Source organism: Tyto alba, unplaced genomic scaffold (genome assembly GCF_018691265.1).
Source record: "Tyto alba isolate M040663 unplaced genomic scaffold, T.alba_DEE_v4.0 Super-Scaffold_38, whole genome shotgun sequence".
In the NCBI taxonomy this organism is placed as follows: domain Eukaryota; kingdom Metazoa; phylum Chordata; class Aves; order Strigiformes; family Tytonidae; genus Tyto; species Tyto alba.
Window position 1 is genome coordinate 40494970 of NW_024881313.1, and position 14700 is coordinate 40509669.

The 14700-nt window shown below is 63.9% G+C and overlaps 2 protein-coding genes across 2 annotated transcripts; both read left to right on the top strand.

Moving 5' to 3' along the window:
- The first annotated feature begins 499 nt into the window (after positions 1-499).
- LOC116961377 (D-threo-3-hydroxyaspartate dehydratase-like) lies at positions 500-7757 on the top strand. The gene is given in 9 exon segments (XM_042802230.1): positions 500-643; positions 1607-1762; positions 2675-2744; positions 2746-2956; positions 4749-4935; positions 6583-6704; positions 6828-7017; positions 7121-7226; positions 7298-7757. Coding segments are annotated over 9 exon segments (1152 nt in total). The 5' UTR covers positions 500-623; the 3' UTR covers positions 7388-7757.
- Positions 7758-8748: 991 nt separating this feature from the next.
- LOC122154344 (death domain-containing membrane protein NRADD-like) lies at positions 8749-12621 on the top strand. The gene is made up of 4 exons (XM_042802231.1): positions 8749-9188; positions 9558-9708; positions 9806-9951; positions 12253-12621. Exons 1-4 carry the CDS (start codon positions 9071-9073, stop codon positions 12555-12557), a joined length of 720 nt encoding a protein of 239 aa, XP_042658165.1. The 5' UTR covers positions 8749-9070; the 3' UTR covers positions 12558-12621.
- The last annotated feature ends 2079 nt before the right edge of the window (positions 12622-14700 follow it).

Below are 14700 nucleotides of genomic sequence, written 5' to 3' on the forward strand. Positions count from 1 at the left end.
GAGGGTCTCAGCAGCTGTCTGCCCCACATGTCTTGAGGGGGGGGGTGGGGGTGGTCTCAGCAACCCCGTACCCACATGTCACGAGCGTGGGGGGTCTCAGCAGCTGTGTGTGTCCCGTTCACACCCCCCCCCCCCCCGGCCCCATCCCACAAGCTGGGCTCTCAGCAGCCGTGTCTGCACGTGTCACGAGCACGTGCGGCCTCAGCCCTTGGCGGCCCCCCCTGCGCCCCACGTGTCACGAACGTGCCAGGTCTCAGCTGCCGTGTGCCCACGTGTCACGAGCATGGGAGGGGGGGGTGGAGGAGGAGGAAAAGGGGGGTGGGGGGGGCCTCAGCAGCCCCGCACACCCGTAGCACGAGCATGCAAGGTCTCAGCCCGTCCTTCCACGTCCCCTCCTGGGCACGGGGCTGTCCCAGGGTGGCCGAGTGTCCCCAGCCGCAGTGTCCGTGTCCTCCCCTGCCCCCCGTGTCCCCCCCTCCCCTTCCCTTCTCCCGGGGAGGGGGGCCCCACGGCCGGCAGCGACCTCTGTCCCCGGCCAAGGCTGGCTGCGGGTGCCCACGGCGTCACGTGGAGCTGCCACCAGCGCAGCCCGGGCGGGAGCAGCCGCGGCGCCGGACGGACGGATGGACGGACAGACGGACAGGTGGGCAAGGGGAGGGCCGGGCGCTCAGGGTGCCAACGGGGACCGTCAGCCCCTCACCCCCCCCACGGCCCGGTGGGGGGTGCCCCGGGTGATGGTGGGGACACCGAGGTCCCGCTGGCGGAGGAGCCGGGTGTCCCCGTCCCACCTGAGCCAGGACAAGAGGCCCAGTCCCAGACATCCCAGTCCCAAGTGTCCCTCGTCCCAGGTGCCCCAGGTTTCCCATTCCCATAGGTCCCAGTCCTGAGTGTCCCCGTTCCCAGTATCCCTGTCCCAGGTGTCCCAGTCCCACATGTCCCATTCCCAGATTTCCCATTCCCATAGGTCCCAGTCCTGAGTGTCCCCGTTCCCAGTATCCCTGTCCCAGGTGTCCCACTCCCACATGTCCCATTCCCAGATTTCCCATTCCCATAGGTCCCAGTCCCGAGTGTCCCTGTTCCCAGTATCCCTGTCCCAGGTGTCCCAGTCCCACATGTCCCATTCCCAGATTTCCCATTCCCATAGGTCCCAGTCCCGAGTGTCCCCGTTCCCAGTATCCCTGTCCCAGGTGTCCCAGTCCCACATGTCCCATTCCCAGGTTTCCCATTCCCATAAATCCCAGTCTCAAGTGTCCCTGTTCCCAGTTTCCCAGCCCCAGGTGTCCCACTCCCCAGTTCCCAACCCCCTATATCCCAATCCCCTATATGCCAGTCCCAGTGTCCCACAGAGACCGAGGGAGCCCCCAGGTTTGTGCCCACGGAGCGGGACACACGCACACACACCCCCCCCAGGGCTTACCCAAACCACCCCTCGGTGCAGGGTCCCGTGGGGGGGGCTCAGCCCACCAACCCCCAGCCCCCCACCCAAGGGACCCCCAGCAGCCACCTCTGCGCCCACGGGGGTGGGCTGGGTGCAGGTTTGGGTGCAGGGCTGGGTGCAGGGCAGGCTTCTCCCCCCCCCCCCCCCCCGCTTCCCCCCTCCCAGTAGCACCAGCGTGTGGCTGGGAGCCCCCCTGGAGCAGTTGCCCACCCCGGCGCTGACCCTGGACCGGGCGACGGTGCGGCGGAACGCCGAGCGCATGCGGGAGCGCTGCCGGGCCCTGGGCCTCCGCCTGCGCCCCCACGTCAAAACCCACAAGACGCTGTGAGTGTCCCCCCAGCATCCCCCCCAACTTCCCCCCAGCATCCCTCCAACATCCCCCCAACATCCCTCCAACCTCTCCCCATCATCCCCCCAACTTTCCCCAATTTCCCCCAACATCCCCCCAACATCCCCCCAGCATCCCTCCAACCTCTCCCCATCATCCCCCCAACTTTCCCCCAACTTCCCCCCAACATCCCCCCAACATCCCCCCAGCATCCCTCCAACCTCTCCCCATCGTCCCCCCAGCATCCTTCCAACATCTTCCCATCGTCCCCCCAACTTCCCCCCAACTTTCCCCCAACTTCCCCAACATCCCCACAGCATCCCTCCAACATCACCCTATCATCCCCCCAACTTCCCCCCAACATCCCCCCCAACTTCCCCTCAACAACCCCCCAGCATCCCCCCAACACTCCCCCACCTTTCCCCACAGCACCCCCCCATGTTCTGCACCAGCATCCTCCTAGTATCCCCCCAGCATCCCCCCACCTTCCCCCCCCAGCGTCTCCCCATCATCCCTCCAGCATCCTCCCAGTATCCCTCCCAGCATCCCCCATCCTCCCCTTCAACACCCCTCAACTTCCCCCCACCATCCCCCCACCTTCCCCCCAGGACCCCCCCACTCTCTACACCAGTATCCCCCCAGCATCCCCCCACCTTCCCCCCCCAGAATCTCCCCCATCATCCCTCCAGCGTCCTCCCAGTATCCCTCCCATCATCCCCCATCATCCTTCTCAATACCCCCACTTTACCCCCCAGTATCCCCCCCAGCATCCCCCCCACTTTACCCCCCAGTATCCCCCCCAGCATCCCCCCCACTTTACCCCCCAGTATCCCCCCCAGCATCTCCCCCATCATCCCTCCAGCATCCTCCCAGTATCCCCCCCCCCAGTCACCCTCTCCCCCCCCCAGCGAAGGTGCCGAACTGGCGACAGGCGGGACCCGCCGGGGCATTGTGGTCTCCACCTTGGCCGAAGCTCGTTTTTTTCGCCGCGGGGGGGTTCGATGACATCCTTTACGCCTACCCGCTGCCGGGGGGGCGGCTGGAGGAGTGCGCGGCCTTGGCCCGACGCCTCCAAACCTTCCAGCTCCTCCTCGACACCCCCCAGGCCTTGGCCCTCCTGCGCCAGCACCCGCTGCCCCCCGGCAAGCGCTGGCTCGTCTGGCTCAAGCTCGACTGCGGGAATGGCAGAGGTAAGTGCCCCCCCCCTCCCCCCCAAAAAAAAAAAATTAGCCCCCCCCTTTAAATCCTGCCAGCTCTTGGGGTGCTGTGGGGAGCGGGTTACAGAGCTGGAGCCTCACGTGTCCTCTCTAAGGGTATTTTCACACACTCCGCCCCCCCCCCCCCCCCAGAAAAAAATATTATTCAAGGGTGCTCCGTGCTCCACCAACCTCAAGCCCCCAGCCCCCCCACCTCAACTGGGATGGGGTATTTAAGCTGCTCCCCCCCACCCCCCCAAAAAAAAAAAAAAAGTCATTATTGAAGGATGCTTCATGGGGAGCAATGCCCCATGTCTCCCCCGCGGCCCCCCCATCTCAACCAGGATGGGGTATTTAACACAAACACCCCCCTCCCCCGTTATTCTTCAAGGGTACCCCCAGAAACCCCCATAATGGGGCATTTACCCCCAAACCCCATTTGCACCCACCCACCCACCACAAGGTGTTCAGGGGGGAGGAGATGCTCCATACACCCCCCCAGCCACCCCAGGATGGGCCATTTAAGCTCTCCCTCCCCCCCCAAAATCAGTCTTCAAGGACACCCCAGAAGACACCCCCCCCCAACAGGTTATTTAATCCCCCCCCCCCCAAAACCCCTTTTCCCCCCCACCCTCAGGATGCTCCACAGGGAGTGACACCCCATTTCCCCCCCAGCCCCCCTATCTCAACCAGGATGGGGCATTTCAATCCCCCCCCCCCAATCATTCTTCAAGGACACCCCATAACCCCCCCCCATCCCCCATAATGGGGTATTTAAGCCCCCCCTCCTCCCCAAACCCCCCTTTCCCCCCCCCTCCACCCCCAGGATGCTCCACAGGGAGTGACACCCCATTTCCCCCCCAGCCCCCCCCATCTCAACCAGGATGGGGCATTTCAATCCCCCCCCCCAATCATTGTTCAAGGACAACCCCATAACCCCCCCCCCATCCCCCATAATGGGGTATTTAAGCCCCCCCTCCTCCCCAAACCCCCCTTTCCCCCCCCCTCCACCCCCAGGATGCTCCACAGGGGGTGACGCCCCATTTCCCCCCCAGCCCCCCCCATCTCAACCAGGATGGGGCATTTCAATCCCCCCCCCCCAATCATTGTTCAAGGACACCCCATAACCCCCCCCCCATCCCCCATAATGGGGTATTTAAGCCCCCCCTCCTCCCCAAACCCCCCTTTCCCCCTCCCTCCACCCCCAGGATGCTCCACAGGGGGTGACACCTCGTTTCCCCCCCAGCCCCCCCATCTCAACCAGAATGGGGCATTTCAATCCCCCCCCCAATCATTCTTCAAGGACACCCCATAACCCCCCCCCATCCCCCATAATGGGGTATTTAAGCCCCCCCTTCTCCCCAAACCCCCCTTTCCCCCCCCCTCCACCCCCAGGATGCTCCACAGGGGGTGACACCCCATTTCCCCCCCAGCCCCCCCCATCTCAACCAGGATGAGGCATTTCAATCCCCCCCCCCCAATCATTGTTCAAGGACACCCCATAACCCCCCCCCATCCCCCATAATGGGGTATTTAAGTCCCCCCTCCTCCCCAAACCCCATTTTCCCTCCCCCCCCCCCCCCCCAGGATGCTCCACAGGTGTGTGTGTGGGGGGGTGACACCCCATGTCCCCCCTAACCCCACTCCCCCATTCCCACCATCCCACCCAACACGGGGCATCAAATCCACCCCCCTCCCCAAACCCCCACCCCCCCACCCCCCTTCCCCAAATCCACACCCCTGGACCCTTGTCCCACCCCCCCCACCCCCCCGCTTTGGCCGGCAGCCGGCGTTCGGCCCCGGGACCCCGGTGCCATGTCGCTGGCCCGGGCCATCGCCCGGGAGGCACCGGAGGTGGTGACACTGGTGGGGGTCTACGCCCACTGCGGGGACACCTACGGCTGCCGCGACGTCCCCGCCGTCCAAGCCATCGCCCGCGCCACCGCCACCGCCCTGCTCGACTTCGTCACCGCGTGAGTGTCCCCAAACCGGGGCTGGGCAGAGTTAAGGGGATTATTTTTATTTTTTTTTTTTTGGTTGGTTTGTTTTAAGGCGTCTCCAAGGTGGCCACCCCATAAAACACCCCCCCACACACCCCCCCACCCACACACACACAGTGGCTGTAAATGCAAATCACACCCCCACCCCCATCCCCAAAACACCCCCCCCCCTCATAAAATGCACAAACCCCCCCTGCGGGGAGATGAAGGAGGAGGAGGATGGTGGCTCCGGTCACCTTTGATGTGGCTTTGGTGGCGGGTTGTGACCTGTGTCATTGTCATCATCTCTGTGTGCTCTGTGTGTCTTCCCCCCCCCCCCAATTTTTTCTTTTGTCACCCTTTTGTCCCAGCTGGGTTTTGCATCCTGGAGGGAATTGCTGCCGGATGGCTCCTGCTGTGTGTGTGTGTGTGTGTAGGGGGGGGGGGGGGTGTGTTAAGTGATATGCCTTGGGACCCCCCATTCCCCCCCCTCTCCCCCACCCCCCCCCGCAACGGGGACGTGCTCCCTTGGGGACCCATCCCGGGGGGGGAGGGAGGGGGGGGTGGGGGCGCTCCAGTCCCAGCCCACCCAGTTGCGGCGGCGTTTTGCGGTGGGGAAACTGAGGCACGCAGGGAAATCTGCATCCTCCCCACCCCCCACCCCCACCCCAGCTCCCCTCCTATATTGGCTCTGGAATATTTTGGGGGGGGGCTTGAGCACATCTGTGGATTCCTGCGCACGTCTGCGGGTGCTCTGGCACATCGAGGGGAGCCCTGGAACATCTCGGGGGGGGGGGTTAAAACATCTGGAGAGAGCGTATGGGTGGCTCGCTGGCACATCTGGGGGGGTGGGGTCCTGCGCACATCTGGGGGTGCCATGGCACATCTGGGGGGCTCTGGCATGGGGGTGGGGGGAGGATCCCGGGTGTTTCTGGGGTGATGTCTGGCACATCTGGGGACGTCGTGGTACAACCGAGGGGGATCCCGGGCACATCTGGATGGATCTCGGGCACATCTGGGGCCTCTTGGGTGCAGCTGGTGGCACTCTAGCACATCTGGGGGGGTCTCCAGCATATCTGGGGGGCCGGGGGGGGTGTGTGTCTCTCACGCATCTGGGGGCTCCCATAAGCAACTGAGGGCTCCCAGGACCATTTTGGGGATGAGGGGGGTCCTCCAGTACATCTGGGGGGTGCTGAGGCACATCTGTGGGCTCCCAGCCACATCTGGGAGTGCTTGAAAACATCTGGGGGGGGGGAAACGGATCTCTGGCACATCTGGGGGTGATCCCAGGCACAGCAGGAGGGGGGTGCTCTGGCAGATCCAGAGGGGTGGCAGGGTGAGGGGGGGGACACACACACATCTGCCTTGAGTGTTCAGGGGGGGTTCTCTGTCATAACTAGACGCCCCCCCCCCCGAATGTTTTGGGGGGGGGGGGACTCCCTGGCACATCTGGACCTCCCTGAGGTATCGCCACCTCCGGTCCCTCCCCGGCAGCACCCAGGGGTGATAGCTCCCACCTTTCCTCCCACCCCCACGGTGCCTGGGGGAGGTTGAGGGGTGATGTGTGCTGGGGGGGGGGTGTGGGGGTGTGCCCCCCCCCCAACTCCCAGCCGTGCTCTGAGCGTCCCCGTGGGCCGGCAGGCTGCGGAGAGAGGGGGTGCCGTGTCCCCAAGCCGGCATCGGCTCCACGCCGTCCTGTAGCCACCCGGTACCAGAGATGGCCCAGCTCACCGAGCTCCACCCGGGCAACTACCTCTTCTATGGTGAGCTGGGGAAAAAAAAAAAAAAAAAAACAAAAAAACAAAAAAAAAAAAACTCGGCAAAAAAATTTTTTTAAAAAAAAGCGGGGGGCACCCCAGCCTGAGCTGAGCACCCTCTTCTCCCAGACCTTCAGCAGACGCTGCTGGGGTCCTGTCGCCCCGAGGAGGTGGCCATCCGCGTCCTCACCAGGGTCATTGGCCACTACCCCCACCGCAACCAGCTGCTGGTGGACTGTGGGTGGGCAGCCCTCAGCCTCCACGGCCGGGACCAGGCGCCCACGGGCTGCGCTGCCGTCGAGGGGCACCCCCAGCTGAGGTGGGTGGGGTGGGGTGGGGTGGGGTGGGGTGGGGTGGGGTGGGACACACACACACACACACACACAAAAATATCCCCCCCGGGTGCCGCCGTGTCCCCGCAGGCTGGTGGGGCTGACGCAGGAGCACGGGCAAGTGGAAGCCGTCAGCGGGCGGTTGGAGTTCGAGCGGTTCCCGTTGGGCACCATCCTGGCTCTCATCCCTTTCCACGTGAGTACCCGCCCGGCCACGCCCTGCCACGCCCTGCCACACCCGGCTGAGCATCCCTTCCCCACCCCCAGGCCTGTGCCACGGCCGCCATGCACCCCGTCTACTACGTCCACGCCGAGGGGAAGGTGGTGGAGCTCTGGCACCCCGTCCGTGGCTGGTGAGGAGAACTGGGGGGCCGCTGGGGGGGCCCACCCACACCCCCACCCACACCCCCACCCACACCCCCACCCACACCCCTGCGCCCACGCCGGGGGTCCTGCGCCCACGCCGGGGGTCCTGCGCCCACTTGGAGACCCTGCGCCCACGCCAAGACTGAGCGCCCCACGCCAAGACTGAGCGCCCCACGCGCTCCCGTCGAGGTGTGGGGGGGCAGCCACGGCACCCACCACGTGCACCCACGGCCAAATCCTGCACCCACCCTGGAGTCCTGCACCCGTGCCCGGGTGCTGCACCCACGCTGGGACCCTGCACCCATAGCCGGGCGCTGCACCCTACCCAGACCGAATTGAATAAAGGTTTATTTTCCCCCACTTCCAGACATTTTCGCCCCCCGGGGGCAGGGAGGGGACAGGCCGTGGGGAGGCGGCGGGGGGGAGGCCCAGCAGGATCCGGCCCCGTTTGCCCCAGTCCAGTCCCAGTGGAGCCGGTGGCCCCCGCGCTTGCCCGGGGCGGGACTCGAACCGGCGGCCACCCCGAGGGGTGGGTGGGACCCGAGCCCAGCCCAGCCGCCAGGGGCGGGGATCAGCGCGGGGCTCCGCCCTCCAAGCCGCTCGCAGCCAATAGCGAAGCACCCCGCCCTACCCGGCCCGGGGCGAACCACGCCCCTCCAGCAACTGCGGGGCCGCGCCGAGCCGAGCGGAGCCGAGCGGAGCCGAACGGAACCGAACGGAACCGAACGGAACCGAACCGGACAGAGCGGAGCCGAAGCGGAGCGGAGCGAAGCCGGAGCGAAGCCGGAGCGAAGCCGGAGCGAAGCCGGAGCGGAGCGAGCGGGTCCCGGGACCGGGCCCGGGTCTCCGCGATGCGGCGGGTCCTGCTGCTGCTGCTGCTGCTGCTGCCGGTGCTGCTCGGGACGGGACGGGGATGGGATGGGACTGGGAGCGGGACCGGGGCTCCCCGCTGCCCCCCCCGGGCCCCCCCGCCTGCTCCCCCCCCGCTTCACCCCGCGTCTTTTTGTTGTATTTCTCCTCCGTTTGGTTTGTTCCGTTCCGGTTCGGGTTATTTTGTTGCATTTGATTTTGGTTTGCTTCATTTTAGTTTGGTTTGGTTTACTTTGTCTTGTTTAATTTGGTTTAGTTCCTTTAATTTCATTTAATCCTTATTTTACTGCATTTCATTTTATTTTTACTTTAGTTTATTTCACTTTTTTTTTTTTTATTTTACTTTATTTCACTTTCATACTTTTCTATTTCATTTCGATTTATGGCTTTTTATTTCTTTTCGACGTATTTTATCGCATGTCTATATTTCTTTTTTATTTGATTATTCACTTTTTATTATTTTTATTCGATTTTTCCGTTTTTTGAATTTATTATTTTAGTGGGATTTTTTTTATTATTTTGGATTTTTTTGTTGTTGTTTTTATTCACCTTTTCATCCCACTCTATTTTACTCACCTCGGGCACAAGCAGTGGTGTCCCACGATCACCCACCCAGCCGTGTCCTCACCCCCCCGCGCCCCTATGACCCCTCGCGCCCCCCCCGGAGCAGGACCAGGGGGTACCCCAGGACCCCAAACCACACCCTGCCATTGCGGGGGGGGGGGGGGGCGGGGGGGCAGCTGAGGGTCCTGGTGTCCCCCCTTGAGGACAAAATCAAGGGGAAACTGAGGCAGGATCCCCCCCATGTCCCCACAGGTTCCGGGGTGCAGCGGGGGGGGTGAGAGCGGGAGGACCACGACGGCGGGGGGGTGCTGCACCCCCTGTCCCCCCGGCTTCGGCGTCACCCAACCCTGCACCCACAGTAAGTGCCCCCCCCCCAGCACCCACCACTCCCCCCCCCCCCATGAATGTCACCCAGGGGGACACCCCTGTCAAACCCCACACACCCCCAAGGGGGGGGGGGGGGGGGGGTGCCCTCGCGGAGGGGAGGGAAATGGGCTGGCCGTGCCTCAGTTTCCCCCATGTGTGGGTCTGAGGGGCGGGGAGGGCACAAAAAAATTAGGGGGGAGCACACCCAGCAGCACCCCAAGCTATAGGGGGTCACCTCTGGGTGCTGGTTCCCCCGCCAGGGGAAACTGAGGCAGTGTGGGGGGGGGGGGAGGAGGGGGGGGAAAGTGGGGCTTTCCCTAATCTTTTTTTTTTGGGGGGGGGGGGGAACCCCTCTATATAGGCGAGGAGCTGGAGGTGGTGACGGGGGACCCTTCTGCCCCCCCTGAATTTGTGCCACCCCCGGAGGCCACCGGCAAGGACATCATCCCCGTCTACTGCTCCCTCCTGGCCGCCGTGGTGGTGGGACTCCTCGCCTACGTGGCCTTCAAGTGGTAGGTTTTTTTGGGGGGGGGGGGGAAACGACACTTTTGGGGGGGGTAAAGGGACATCCTGGGTGACCCCCCACCCCCCACCCCGCCGGGGGGGCAGCTGGCACACGTGCAGGCAGAAGCAGCAGCTGGCCAAGGCGCGGGCAGGGGACTTGGGGACGTCACCCGAAGGGGAGAAGCTGCACAGTGACAGCGGGATCTTCCTCGACACCCACAGCCTGCAGGAACCCCACCAGCCCGGCAAGGGTGAGCACCCACCACCCACTTTTGAGGTCTGGGAGGTTTTCAGCCCCCCCCAACCCCCCCCGCCCCCCTGATGTCATCAGGGTGGGGGGGGGGGGGGTCAGGGTGCTGCCTATCCCCAGGGAGCAGCTGGAGCGCTTGGGGAGCAGCTGGATGGGGTTGGGGGTGCTCTAGGGAGCACCCCACCGTGGGTTTGAGGTGCCCGTGGAGCACCCGTATGGGGTTGGGGTGCACCTACGCCGTCCAAAATGGGTTGGGGAGCATCCCTGCTTTGGGGGTTCACCCCGGTGGGGCTGGGGAGCACCCACGGGTCAGGGAGCACGCGTGCCGCAGGGAGGACCCAACGAGGGAGCACCCGTGACCTGGGGAGCACCCAAAGGGGGTCGGGGAGCACCCAAAGGGGATTGGGGAGCACCCAAAGGGGGTCGGGGAGCACCCAAAGAGGGTCGGGGAGCACCCAAAGGGGATCGGGGAGCACCCAAAGGGGGTCGGGGAGCACCCAAAGAGGGTCAGGGAGCACCCAGAGAGGGTCGGGGAGCACCCAAAGGGGGTCGGGGAGCACCCAAAGAGGGTCAGGGAGCACCCAGAGAGGGTCGGGGAGCACCCAAAGGGGGTCGGGGAGCACCTGCATGGGATTGAGGAGCACCCAGGCCCTGGGGAGCACCCAGGTGAAGTTGGGGGGGGCACCCAAATGGGGGTCAGGGAGCACCTAAATGGGGTTGGGGAGCACCCAAATGGGGGGTTCGGGGAGCACCCAAACCAGGGTCGGGGAGCACCTGGGTGGGGTTGGGGAGCACCCAGGCCCTGGGAAGCACCCAAATGGGGGTCAGGGAGCAGCCAAACGCGGTTCGGGGAGCACCCATACTTGAGATAGCACCCAAATGGGCGTTGGGGTGCACCCATACCCAAGATATCAGCCAAATGGGGGTTTGGGGAGCACTCAAATGGGGGTCGGGGAGCACCTAAATGGGGGTCAGGGAGCACCCATACCTGAGATAGCACCCAAATGGGAGTTGGGAAGCACCTAAATGGGATTGGGGAGCACCCATCGTCCAGGTAACACCCAAACGGGGTTCGGGGAGCACCCATACCCAAGATATCACCCAACCAGGGGTTCGGAGAGCACCCATATGGGGGTTGGGGAGCACCTAAATGGGATTGGGGAGCACCCATTGTCCAGGTAGCACCCAAATGGGGTTCAGGGAGCACCTATACCTGAGATAGCATCCAAGTGGGGGTCAGGGAGCAGCCAAACGCGGTTCGGGGAGCACCCATAGTCCAGGTCACACCCAAATGGGATTTGGGGAGCACCCATACCCAAGATATCATCCAAATAGGGGTTCAGGGAGCACCCAAATGGGATTGGGGAGCACCCATACTCCCGGTAGCACCCAAATGCGGTTCAGGGAGCAGCCATACCTGAGATAGCACCCAAATGAGGGGTCAGGGAGCACCCAAATAGGATTGGGGAGCACCCATACTCCCGGTAGCACCCAAATGGGGGTTGGGGAGCACCCAAATGGGGGTCAGGGAGCACCCATACTCCTGGTAGCACCCAAATGGGGGTCAGGGAGCACCCATACTCCCGGTAGCACCCAAATGGGCGTTGGGGAGCACCCAAATGGGGGTCAGGGAGCACCAAATGGGGGTCAGGGAGCACCCATACCTGAGATAGCACCCAAACTGGGGTTGGGGAGCAACCAAATGGGGGTCAGGGAGCACCCATACTCCCGGTAGCACACAAATGGGGGTCAGGGAGCACCCATACCTGAGATAGCACCCAAATGGGGATTGGGGAGCACCCAAATGGGGGTCAGGGAGCACCCATACCTGAGATAGCACCCAAACGGGGATTGGGGAGCACCCAAATGGGGGTCAGGGAGCACCCATACTCCTGGTAGCACCCAAATGGGGGTTGGGGAGCACCCAAATGGGGGTCAGGGAGCACCCATACTTGAGATAGCACCCAAATGGGCGTTGGGGAGCACCCATACTCCCGGTAGCACCCAAATGCGGTTCAGGGAGCACCCATACCTGAGATAGCACCCAAATGGGGATTGGGGAGCACCCAAATGGGGGTCAGGGAGCACCCATACCTGAGACAGCACCCAAATGGTGATTGGGGAGCACCCAAATGGGGGTCAGGGAGCACCCATACCTGAGACAGCACCCAAACGGGGGTCGGGGAGCGCCCATACCCCAACAAGTCTCTCTCCCGGGAGCCGGTGCCCGGCGCCGGGCAGCGATTTGGGGGTGCGGACACTGACTCCCCCCTCCTCCTCCTCCTCCCCCCCCCCCCCCCAGCCCCCCGTCCCCAAGGTCCCCCGCTGAGCGCGGTGTCACCGCAGCGGCAGGAGGAGCTGGAGCGGCTGCTGGAGAGCGGGGGGCCGGGGGGGGACTGGCGCAGCCTGGCCGCCCGCTTGGGCTTCGGCCCGGACGCCATCGGCACCTTCGCCCGCGGGCGAGCGCCCACCCGCACCCTGCTCAGCGCCTGGGCGGGGGCCGAGGGGGCCACCCTGGAGACCCTCTGCCAGGCCCTGGGGGCCATCGGCCGCCAGGATGTGGCCCAGCGCTTGGTGGCACCGGGGGACGTCACCTCCGCCGTCTGACACCCCCGAAAGCAGGGGGGTCGGGGCGCGAGGTTTCCCACCTTTTTTTTTATTATTAATCTTTTGAGGGGGGTTGGGGTGAGGGAGGGTGGTTTTGTGTTTATAAAGGGGGTTTTGTACTTTTTTAGGGGTGTTGGGGATGGGGGGGGGGGGAGCGGGGATTTGGTGGCGGTGGGGACAGGGCGGGGGACGCGGCTGGTCGGATTAAACGTGTCACTTGTGTCACCGAGGGCGGGCGTCCCAGGGTGTGTCTGTCTGTGTGTCTGTGTGTCCGTCCCCCACAGGCGCGTGGCCCCGGATGCGTGTCCTTGGGTGGCCGTGTGTCCCCCAAACGCGTCACTGGGACACGCGTCCCCAGGTGCTCACATGTCCCCAGGTGGCCATGAGTCCTCGTGTGTCCCCAGGACGCGTGTCCCATGTCCCCAGGATGGGGCCCTGCGTGTCCGTGTGTCCCTGGGCTGTGTCCCCAGGTGTCCATGTGTCCCCAAGCGCATGTCACCAGGCTGTGTGTCCCCAGGTGTCCGTGTGTCCACAGGCCGTGTGTCCCCAGGTGTCCGGGTGTCCCCAAACACACATCACTGGGACATGTGTCCCCAGGTGTCCATGTGTCCCCAGGTGTCCATGTGTCCCCAAGCGCATTTCACCAGGCTGTGTGTCCCCAGGTGTCCGTGTGTCCCCAAACACATCACTGGGACATGTGTCCCCAGGTGCTCACATGTCCCCAGGTGTCCATGTGTCCCCAGGTGTCCGTGTGTCCCCAGGTGTCCGTGTGTCCCTGGGCTGTGTCCCCAGGTGTCCATGTGTCCCCAAGCGCATGTCACCAGGCTGTGTGTCCCCAGGTGTCCGTGTGTCCACAGGCCGTGTGTCCCCAGGTGTCCGGGTGTCCCCAAACACACATCACTGGGACATGTGTCCCCAGGTGTCCATGTGTCCCCAGGTGTCCATGTGTCCCCAAGCGCATTTCACCAGGCTGTGTGTCCCCAGGTGTCCGTGTGTCCCCAGACACATCGCTGGGACACGTGTCCCCAGGTGCTCACATGTCCCCAGGTGTCCATGTGTCCCCAGGTGTCCGTGTGTCCCCAAACACATCACTGGGACATGTCCCCAGGTGCTCACATGTCCCCAGGTGTCCGTGTGTCCCCAGGACGCATGTCCCATGTCCCCAGCCTGTGGCCCTGCATGTCCGTGTGTCCCAGGGCTGTGTCCCCAGGTGGCCGTGTGTCTCTAGGTGTCCATGTGTCCCCAGGTGTCCATGTGTCCCCAAACACGTCACTGGGACATGTGTCCCCAGGTGTTCATGTGTCCCCAAGAAGTGTGTCCCCAGGTGTCCGTGTGTCCCCAGGTGTCCGTGTGTCCCCAGGACACGTCCCACGTCCCCAGGCTGTGGCCCTACGTGTCCGTGTGTCCCCACGTGTCCACATGTCCCCAAACATGTCACTAGGACCTGTGTCCCCAGGTGTCCGTGTGTCCCCGGGCTGTGTCCCCCCGGGTGTCCCCAAGGCATCCGTGTGTCCCCCCAAGCTCCTGTCACCGGGACGTGTGTCCCCAGGTGTCCGTGTGTCCTCGTGCGTCTGTGTGTCCCCACACGTGTGTCCCCAGGACATTTGTCCTCGTGTGTCCCCCGGCCCACGCCCGTCCCCATAAGGACAGCAGGGGGGTGGGTGGCCCTGGGGGGGACACACCCCACCCCACCCCCCCCCAAAGACCCCAAGGCAGGTGGCTCCAGGCTTTGCTGCATGACCAAAAAGAGCCGTTTTAACCCCAGAATGTACCCGGGCACCCCTGCCCTGAGCTGGGTCCCCCTCCTGGGGACACTCGGGGTGACAGGGGGGTCCCCAAATGTGAGGGGACAGACCACCAAGCCAGGCCACCACGTCCCCACTGCCAGGTCCCCCCGGCCATGCCAAACCTCTTTCGGGGCCGGGTCTGGTGTTGATTTTTTGTCATTTTTCTTTTTATTATTTTTTTTTTTCTCTTTTTTTTTACATAAAAAGTTCCGTAAAAATTGGATAAAGTAAAATGATTTAAGCAGTAAAATCAATCTTATCAACATAGCACGAGGCCTGCCAGAAATCCGGGGGCAGCCCCGCTCCGCAATATTTACAGGAAAACAGATTAAACCTTGCAGAACCAAAAATAAAAC

What these genes read in the sequence shown, in the direction of transcription:
- LOC122154344 (XM_042802231.1), top strand. Translation starts at nt 9,071, where the DNA reads ATGTCCCCACAGGTTCCGGGGTGCAGCGGGGGGGGTGAGAGCGGGAGG. An exon ending in GCCTACGTGGCCTTCAAGTG is followed by an intron (nt 9,709 to 9,805) that starts GTAGGTTTTTTT and finishes CCGGGGGGGCAG; the next exon opens with CTGGCACACGTGCAGGCAGA. An exon ending in ACCCCACCAGCCCGGCAAGG is followed by an intron (nt 9,952 to 12,252) that starts GTGAGCACCCAC and finishes CCCCCCCCCCAG; the next exon opens with CCCCCCGTCCCCAAGGTCCC.